This window comes from Brachypodium distachyon, chromosome 1 (assembly GCF_000005505.3).
Source record: "Brachypodium distachyon strain Bd21 chromosome 1, Brachypodium_distachyon_v3.0, whole genome shotgun sequence".
Lineage (NCBI taxonomy): Eukaryota > Viridiplantae > Streptophyta > Magnoliopsida > Poales > Poaceae > Brachypodium > Brachypodium distachyon.
In genome coordinates this window covers 36,028,827-36,038,674 of record NC_016131.3, presented here as the reverse complement: position 1 = coordinate 36,038,674, position 9,848 = coordinate 36,028,827, and the positions used below count along the sequence as shown (strand labels likewise).

The following is a 9,848-nucleotide window of genomic DNA, read 5'->3' as shown; positions in this document are numbered from 1 at the left end:
TTGAGCATGCAAAATAAATTTATAATTAATTAGAGCTTAGCACTATACAAAATTACAACATGTGATTACCAAAACGCCATCTCCACATTCAATAGTTCAATTCTAGCTAGAGTGCTGGATAGCTAACATATGAAATCTACTTAAAAGAACTATTTCCCATGCAGCTTGAGTTCGCATATCCTGTGACCTGAGATGTGCATGAAAGCCTAACCATATTGCATCGAGTGAAGCACCATATGTATCGAGTCCGATATCTTACAATGCAACTCCATGTTGCGGGAAACAATATCATGGAAACAATCTCAGTGTGCCAGTCAGTGTCTCATTTCCTTCTTGTGCTGATTAAGGGATAACCTGAAGCCCTAATTCGGGCATGCTGCCCCTCTAACCTTGCTTGCAGTAATTTTGCCTTGAGGGTGTTGTCCTTTGTTCCTAGGGACTGCGTTGGCGAGGATTCAGATATTTCATGATCTAATGATGCGTGTTGACTCTTCAGTTCTTGAGATGGACTGTGCAGATTGTGTAGACCACCTGAATTAGCACATTCAGATAATTGATAATCTAGCAATGTGTGTTGGTTCTTCAGCTGATGGGCTGGACTTCGCAGATTGAACAGATCACCTGTAGTAGCACATTCAGATATTTGATAATTTAAACATGCACGTTGATTCTTCAGCTGCCGTGCTGGACTGTGCAGATTGTGTAGATCCCCTGAAGTAGCGCCTTCAAGAAATTGACTTGTTCGATGATGATGGTCATGGGATTTTCGGTCTAGAAATGCATGTTGAGGAGCCTCTATTTTGATCTTCAACAAGTCATCATGCAATCTTCGAGAAACTTGGGTCATAACTGTTTCATTCTGTTCATCTATGGGATAAATTTTGTCACCATTTCGGGAGCTGATTTCTGGTGTTGAAGCATTCCGCTGTGTTCTACTACTGCTTGACTTTACCTTGTCTTTTTTTGAACAAGGTCTTGCGCTTGAGATGCTTGAGCCCTCTACAGATACACCATTGGAGAAGTCCAATCTTCGCATTGGTGAATACATGGAGCTTGTGACCGTTCTCTGAGTTCCTGCAAGGTCATGATTCCTCACAGCACCTCCATGCATGTTCAATTCAAAGCAATGCAAGTCGCTAGAAACAGAATTGCCATCATCATCTTCGGGTAACCGAGGAGCACTAGTGGCTCCATTTAAATGAACAGATTCAAGGGACTGTCGACACAAGCTTGCATTTCCCTTCTCATTAGCAATATGTATGTTAACCCCATAGGAGTTACTTGATCTTCTACCATGCAGAAAACTCTGTATTTCACTGCTCAACCTCTCCGTGATTGAGGTTTTCCCTTCTGAATCTCCCCTGGCTTCAGCATTTTGCATCTGCATTCGTTCATCGAGCCATGCTTCCGAAATATGAACGACCAATTTATCAAACTTCTGTTCATATTGCTTTGCATGCCTTTGCTTTAACACCCTGACTTCTTCTTCATAGTTTCTGATTCCTAATGCAAACTCGTCACAAAGATCTTCCAACAGTCGAGTTGCTTTCTGCTGTTTCTCCAGGTCCTTTACAGCCTTGAGAAATGCTGTCTTCATCGCAGATAGCTCTTTGCCTAGCTTCCTGTGGATACTCTCGGAATGTTTCCTCAGATGTCTCTCAGCTTCAAGTTCGCCTTGCAGTGAATACAGGGATGCTCTAAGCTTTTCTTGCTCCTTATTTTTCCGAGCCATTTTGTCTTCGGTGACTTGTTTGACCAAAGAATTCGTTTCGTAGTGATATTGCTGCCTCTCTTGCATAAGCTCTTGAACATGTGCCTGCGTGTTCTGCAATTCCAATTTCAATCCTTTAACTGCTGACACATCAACCGCGTGTTGTTCTTCCAAGCTCCAAATGCGATTTAGAACTTTCAATAGCTCTGTTGACGTTTTAAGATTGCAACCTGTCTCCCTAGACCTATCTCTGAAATTCAATGAGCGAGTTGGACTGACGAGGTTTATGGTAGCAGCCTGTTCAATGAATGGACAAAAAAATACAGTTACGAAAAATATGATTTCTCCAAGTAATGTTTATCACCACGACATAGTTAACCAATAACATGCCATTGGGACATTAGCGACAGAAAAAAACATGCGTAATCAGCAGCATGCAAGCTTACAAAGATAAGGCCAGGGCAAACAAAAGGTTTGTTGCCAAAGTGCACCAAACCAATTTTTTGGCCATAGCAGAAAGTTTGATCTTTGTTTGGGTTGTTGCATATTTTTTGGCATGCCGATGCTACTTTGCCAACTCTACAACTTTGGACAAAAAGCCAACTCATGGGCAAGCAAAACCTTGACCAATATTTTGGCAGGCCAAATTTTTGGTAGGGAAAGCTCAAACCAAACAGGCCAAAATTACCGAGATGTGACTAAAGGGAGGAAATGTATGTGCATACCCCAATTGAGCTAGTGTAACTTGCGGGAGAAAGAGTCTGCCTTGAATGACATCTATCTTCATGTAACTTGTCATGTTCCATCAACGGTGTTGAAAGATTCCCAACACAACCACCTGAATTCTGTGGCTGAAATGTGAGACAAAGACGTAAGCTACAGATTTCAGAACGCATGGCTTCGTAAAATAATAAAGCATCAAGATGTGACAGTTCCAGTGGAAAGCATGACTCTCCATCAAAGTTTCATTAACAAAGTTCAAAATGCATAGCTTTGGAGAAATTGTCATGTGACACGGACAATTCTATCGCTGCTGCAATTGCTCAGAAGAAAACTTCAGGGCAGTTAGTCGCAAAATAGCCAATGTGTAGAGCCAAGGAACCACATGACACTAAACATGCAAAGGCCGTGTACTTCACCATCTACCACATGCCCAATTCATGTCAAAAGATGTACAAGCTAACCATCAGTTTAAAGGAGGGTCCAAGCATTACTGTCACAGCATTAGGACGAGCCTTTTAATTGCACACTGCTTTCAGTCTTCTTGACTTTGATATGATTCCACGAAACAAAAGTGAAAAGCAAGTCCATAGCATGTAGACAGGTTAAACGAATAGAAATCCTACAGTGGTGCTAATCAAACTACGTTGTGCTTCGGTGCTAATTTGATCTCTGCCTCGCGAAGAGCTAAACAAAGAGATTATTGTTCTTCATGTTGCTGTCACATAAAAGGTACTCCTACCATTTTAATTTCTATCTGCAGCACTGACAAGTGTATAAAAGAGTAATTTCAACATCTCAGAACAGTGATCCACTAAGAAATTCAATGGTAATGACGTTGGTCGCATAAATTATCCAAGCTTACATTATGCAACCAATGTATGAAGTTAGCAGAAAAGGATGGAAAGGAAAGGAAAAGAACAAAGCACGACAGGCTAGCATGTTGACCCGGAAAAGCAGAGAGCGTCGAGCACTCACCCGATCCGCGTCATCGTCGTGGCGGGGCGAGGCGGCGGCCCCCCTCGGCGCGCGCCGGCGGATCCGGCGCCCGGCGCCGGCGACCCTGATGACGTCCTGGATCTCCCAGAGAGTGGCGCCGAGCTGGCGCGCCGACGCTGCCGACGAGCTCCTCCTCCCCGCCGCCGCATCCACGCCGACCGCCGGCGACTCTTCCGGCCGCCGCGGCGACGGCTCCAGTTTCCACGACGGCGACGGCGTGGCGAGGCCCGCCCTCCGCCGCGCCCGCGCAGCGGCCAGCCCCCGCCGCAGCGAAGCCGGGGTGGTGGTGGTGGTGGTGGCGGCGGAGCCCGCGGCGTCCGGTTCTCGCGGCGGATGCGGAATCTCCGCAGCGTCAGCCGCGGCTTTCGGTGGTAGTAGCTCCCCACCGCCGCCACTCTTCATGCCGCATTTTAGTAGCAGCCCTGCCGCTGCTGACGCCGGTGGCTCCACTTCCATGGCTGCGAAGTTGTAATCTTCCTGTGCGCTGCCCCCTTCCTTCCCCTGCTTTTTCCTCGTTCTTCCTAGGACCCTCTGACTCTGGATGGCGGCCTCGTGCTCTGCTGCATCCTCAGCTTCCTTTTTTCTTCGTGCTGTCTCCCAATGTACAGTCCTTGCAGGAGTATCCAGTAGAGAGAGGAGAGGGGGAAAAAACGTTGTTTATTGCGGCAGTGTGAAGTGAAAAGTGAGTAGCAGCAAGAGAACCAACGGCGGTAGCCAGAGGAGAGAAATGATTTTACGCCGGTGCCCATGCTGACCCATTGATGATTGACCTTACCCTTGGCCCCGTTCCTTGGATCCGTGCCTGCCTGCACGCTGCACGGCTCCGATTGGGCCACCGGAAACTCATCTCAGGACTGGCTTGTAGCCAAGCGATCGATCACATCAAAATGCAACCCGGGTCGCTCGGGCCGGCGCACTTTGCCCAAAGGCGCACGGAACGTCTGTTCCATCCATCGCTTCTATGGCCTGCGTGAGGCCAAACCTCCGGTGCCGCGAACTCGCCCCACCGTGCTAGCCGTCCGTCATGGTGCTTCGGGCGAGCGGCCAGGAAAATACAGAGCTGGGAGAAGGCGGTGCCGTTGATGTGACAATTTATCTAGCCTGTACGGTTTTGAGTGGTTAGTGGAGCAGGATATTTTTTTCTCTCTCCTCTCTCGCTCGCTCGTCTCCACTTTAGCTCTTTATCGGAGCCATTGTGTTCGTGCACCCGGCTTCTCCTTGTTCTGGTCGCCGGCGGTCGTTCTGCTCATTGATCTGCTCCATCCTCGTTCTGATCGTCGGCTGCTAGTCCCAATGCTCCACCTTTTTGCTTCCTGCGGTTCCTGGGTTCGGTGAGGGTTCAGCTGCAAATCAGCTAGCGTTCGAGAAGATGAGTGAATCCAAGGTACGTCAAGTGCGTTCTTGCGAAAATCAAAATGTACCAACAATTTCAAGAAAACAAATGTCTTTCACATGTGTTATTGCTTCTTCGTTCTGCTCAACTGCAAGTTCATTTCGGATGAACTTAACGTACCTCCCCTCCGTTTCCCTTTATGTTTTGTGCTTCTTGTTCAATTTTGTTCTTCCTCGTACTGTACATTCCCCTTGTATATGGTACTTATGTACCTCCGCTCCGTTTCCCTTTACGGTATGTACTTCAGTACCTACATGGTCTGATTCATAAATTTGTTCCTTTCCCTTCTTCATTTTTGTTATTTTTCTTGCTGTACATTCCCACCGTATTTGGTACATACTGTACATCAAGTACCTTGCTCAACGGACATTCACATATGCCGTCACTTTGGTTACACCATGTATTTTCTGCAACTGTTCATGTACGTTCATGTACATTCAATTTCCCTGTGCTTTAGTATGATTGTTCTAACTCATGTTCTTCATCCTCTACAAGCTTCACAGCTCACTGCCATTAGTAGTAATCTTATGAAATAATGTTCCACAACTATTTCACAGGAAACTGAACTCTCGGATATGTACCAAATAATGCTCTTTCACGATGAATTATGTAACAATCTTCCTCTGCCTCGCAGGCGAGCGATGATGCCACCGAGTATGATAGCAACGAAGAAACTCAAATCTCTTTGAGCTCCAAGTCAGCTACCTCTAGGACATCAGCCAAGACTTTGTATTGGATTATCAAGAAATTTAATGACGTAAAGAGAGAGAGTGTACGGGAGATAGATTTGGTGGCACACTCAATGTGCCGCCGTGGAACTCTATTAGCAGAATCTTCAGCACTTGGTTACTTAAGAATGTTGATTGCACAAACTGTGCAATAGTTGTCGATGCCATACGTGCACTTCCATTTGGACCCATGGATGTGAACAGGGCATTTGGTATACCATGCGGAACACGTGATGTCCTAGGGCCAGAGACCAAGATATCTGAAACCGCTTTGGCATACATCCGTGAGCAAGCTGGCATGCCAGGAAACAAGATCAGCCTCAAGGAAGCTGAAAAAATCATACTCATGGAGCTTACGCCCGAGAGTACCAGATTGCAAAAGGATGCTTTCAAAATGGCTTATGTCATAATTCTCATGGTTCACATGCTGTCACCGTCTACTAAGTATGACCACGTTAACATTGATTTCCTTGGTGCATTGCGTTGTACTGATGAGATCGGAGAGTATAACTGGTGTGCATATGTCATCAAAGGTGTAATTGATGCGGCTAGGAGAGTGCAGGATGACATTGCCATGAAAAAAGTTGTGTCCAACATAGCTGGTTGCCACATTTTTCTCCAGGTATGATCATGTTGGTATTGTTATGTCATGCCGTCAATAATTCTTGCTCACATTCTGACATGAAAGCTAATATAACGAAGGTACACTATCTTGACAATCTGTTGCTTGGGGCACTTCAACCAACGAAGAATATTTTCCCTCGTTGCAAGGCATTTCCAACTGATGTAGTGAATAAACTTATAATGGCTGATACTAAACCCGAAGGCGGATTCGGTTTGAAGCAGGTACCATGGTCTAATCTATACATCTCATGTTCAACAAACATAAATATATATGTGCTCACATACCACTTTTCTTCCACAGTTCAATGCACGAGGTACATTCCGTCAACCATATGCACCAACTCCTGTGCCGGGAAAGACTCCGGGTATCACAACAAGTGCAACGACACCTCTTGCAATGCCTCATGCACCAGCAAATTCTTCCACCAGTGTTCCAATGAGTGCAGCAACATTGCCACGATTTCTTCGAGAAAAGTACCCAGCTCTGGTAACACTCATTTAAAAATGCATTACAGTATATATACAAAATATGATCTCACTAATGCATACATCCTGAAATCTATTATTTCTATACCACTGTAGAGCAATTCAGCACTTGCAACTTGTTTCAAGAAATACAATGCAAACATGACCAGATCAATGCATGAGAGGCATGCAGCTGAGAAAAACAGTACACTAGAGCAGAATTTGTAGCTTGCTGATCAAGTCTTTGGATTCATTACTTCTTCCCAGCCGGTACCTCAATCGTCTCTGTCCGGTGCTCGTAGTGAAGGTACGTGTCTTGTACTGCAATGTACATACTTCTGGTTAACCCTGACCGCAGGCACCTTCTCGTAGCTTCTGTGCATAGTTCCATCAAGAGCCCGAAGAATGAACAACATGTACCCTCTCAAAGTGAAGGTACAACACATCTCTCTCTCAATATCTATCTGTTCGTTACGTACGGCCTAACGTACCCGCGTTCTCAATTAGGTGACAGCAAGGATTGTGGAGCTGAATCAACCAAGAGGTGCCCCACTGAAATAAATGATCCAACCATGAAGAAAGCTAAATCGAACGCGTCAGGTACATGAAGAACTGCATTCATGTACTTTGTGCTCGCAATTTAGTATTTAACGACAATAGCTTCGACGTTAGATACTACAAGATCCTCCTTCGAGCACATGGATTTTGATCCGCCTACATTTGATCTTGGGATCGACACAAAGCAAACTCTGGCTGAACGAAATGTGACATCACTTGCAGCTTCAAATGATGCAGGTCTCCGAACTCCAGCACCGACCACTCTGACCCCATGTTCACCCGCTGCTACAAAAATGGTCAATGAAACTGTCATGGCAGATTTGATATTTAGGACAGACTACTTAGACTGCCCCGAGAGCAGAGTCTTGTTTGGCCAGTGCTCTATTTCTCCACCAGACAGACGCCGAACTAAAGTTGGACAATTTGCCCAATCTCCTTGGTCAGATGGGTACATACATCCGAAACCAGACAATGATTTAATGGTTGCTCTCATGGACTGGTGTACAGACGCAGGTCCACAGTACATGAACATGTAAGGACTACCTACATTACTTTTCTCACACCTGTTCTCCTGACATTATCTAACCTATAATACGTACATGTTTCTTTCAGCAAATGGTTGACAGTTGAATTACCTCGATTCATTACTCTCACGGGTAGTCATGTGAGGGATCAGCTTGTCCATTCCCACATGTTAGACTTTGAGATGTGTGATCTACTTGTCAGACGGTTAACTCAGCTAGACAAACATGATGTACAGCTGCAAAATGCATTGGCGTCATATGCTGGAAAGTGATTTCTCGGTACGTTCAGTTCTGTTCCCATTTCTATTCCCTTCCCAAATAAAAATTCGAACATGCCGTAACAGTACGATACGTCCTTCTACATATCAGGTCTCTGTTCTTGCAGCAGCTGATGTCACGTCTGCGTTGTCTATCCGAGAACAATTCATTGGTCAGAGTATTCAGTACAACATGTCATCCACTCGAATGGTACAGATTCTATCAACTCAAATGCTGACCAAACACATGGGACCAATTACTGATACTCCTTTTTCTTTTCAAATAATTTCCAGTTCGCAGTTCCTTCATTTGTTAACGAATATTGATCAGCCTATATGTTCGACATGAAGGAGGAAATTATCCATGTGCTCGACCCATTCTTGCAATAGGATTTTACTGGAAAAATGAAAGATCTGCATGTACATACATCAAGTCTCCTTCGTACAAGTTGTTTGACTGTTTCAACAGCTTCTTCGAGAATTGGAATCCTAGGAAGACAGACTGGCCTCTTGTTTTCCCTATCTTGACAAACGACAAATTCGACAAGTATGGTCAACCTTATACACCTACTTCCATATGATGTACCAACAAGGATTTTATATGCACTAACTGCATGATATATGATTCCTGCAGGAATCAGAGTGGGCTTTGTATGCTGCACTGTGTTAGGAATTACAACGGTGATGAGCTAGAACAGGCACTCACGTTGGTAAGAAAACCTGGAGCAACCAACCGTACTTATCTCTATACTGAAGTACTTCACTATTAACTATGGCTTGTGCTAATGTAAAAAGGGTACGCGAGGATGAAGCACTCCTTCCTTTTTGAACTCCTAAATATGGAGAAGAACAAGACACGACTTCCAGTACTTGTGTTGAAGATCATCTTTGAACCAAAAGAGTTCTAATGTCACTATCAAAGCCAGCGGTGCGTTATGTTCTCTCATATTAGTGTCATATATGTCATGGCAGTCAGCACTTTTTAACATGTTTTGTACACGATTGGCAGTTCGATACTTCGTATCACTATGGTTGATGGATGTAGTAGAACTAGAACCTACCATCACTTGGTACTTCGCCACTCTCTACCTGTACTACTAAATCTACAGCTTCCGTTCCTGATGTGCATAGATTTGGTCTAGTTCAGTTGTACCATACAAGACCCAGGGGTTTGTAAGATGAAGGTACCTCTTACTTAATGCAAACGAACTGGTTATTTCGTTTTCTCCATACAGGGCTGCATGGCACTGATCTGTTTATGTTTTGTTTCATAAAAGTCTGACTGATTTAGCACAACGTTCATATGGTGGTACTATGTACCTTCCAAGAACTTACACATGGATAGACTTCTCTCGCGTCTTCCATGTACCTAAATCGGCATTACTTTCGAAATGATATCATGTCATCTGGTTAATAAGTACATCATAATCTAGCCCACTTAATTCTACTCGCCTTAAGACATTATGAAGTGGCCCATGTTTACAGTACCGTAAAACATTTAGTGCATACATAGAGTACCTGGCAGATTGCCATCATCCATACCAACAGTACCATACAGACTACCATTATGCATAGGCTACAAAATAAGTTGCCACTCATGAACCATCAGTACCATACAGAATTCAAGGCTTCAGATGGTACTAGCTCCTTCACTCCTCGCCGGTTCTTCCATTTCTGCTCGTTTCTTCAATGCCTTGCTCATGTACATTTTCTTGGAGTACTTCTGTCTCTGGCACACCCTCACACCCAGAATTTCAACAGAAGAATCTACAGGTACATGCAGAATTATATTTCTGAAGATATAATAGCACAATAGTCCTTCAGTATGTCAATTTCTAAACCTGATAATTCTATGTTTCCTGCCGCCTC

General features: G+C 44.5%; 1 protein-coding gene and 1 long non-coding RNA gene across 2 annotated transcripts; one reads left to right on the top strand and one right to left on the bottom strand.

The window, feature by feature from the left end:
* Positions 1–4,443, bottom strand: LOC100833020. The gene is made up of 3 exons (XM_003560664.4): positions 3,410–4,443; positions 2,437–2,562; positions 1–2,008 (listed from the first exon to the last, which is right to left on the bottom strand). Exons 1-3 carry the CDS (start codon positions 3,884–3,886, stop codon positions 323–325), a joined length of 2,289 nt encoding a protein of 762 aa, XP_003560712.3. The 5' UTR covers positions 3,887–4,443; the 3' UTR covers positions 1–322.
* A 3,421-nt stretch (positions 4,444–7,864) lies between these two features.
* Positions 7,865–8,377, top strand: LOC112270195. The gene is made up of 3 exons (XR_002962577.1): positions 7,865–8,001; positions 8,092–8,190; positions 8,274–8,377. It is a non-coding gene; the product is annotated as an uncharacterized LOC112270195 (long non-coding RNA).
* The last annotated feature ends 1,471 nt before the right edge of the window (positions 8,378–9,848 follow it).

Coding starts and splice junctions, on each gene's coding strand:
- LOC100833020 (XM_003560664.4), bottom strand. CDS start 3,886: ATGGAAGTGGAGCCACCGGCGTCAGCAGCGGCAGGGCTGCTACTAAAA. Junction 2,563..3,409: donor ACGACGATGACGCGGATCGG/GTGAGTGCTCGA, acceptor CTCACATTTCAG/CCACAGAATTCAGGTGGTTG. Junction 2,009..2,436: donor GTTACACTAGCTCAATTGGG/GTATGCACATAC, acceptor TTCATTGAACAG/GCTGCTACCATAAACCTCGT.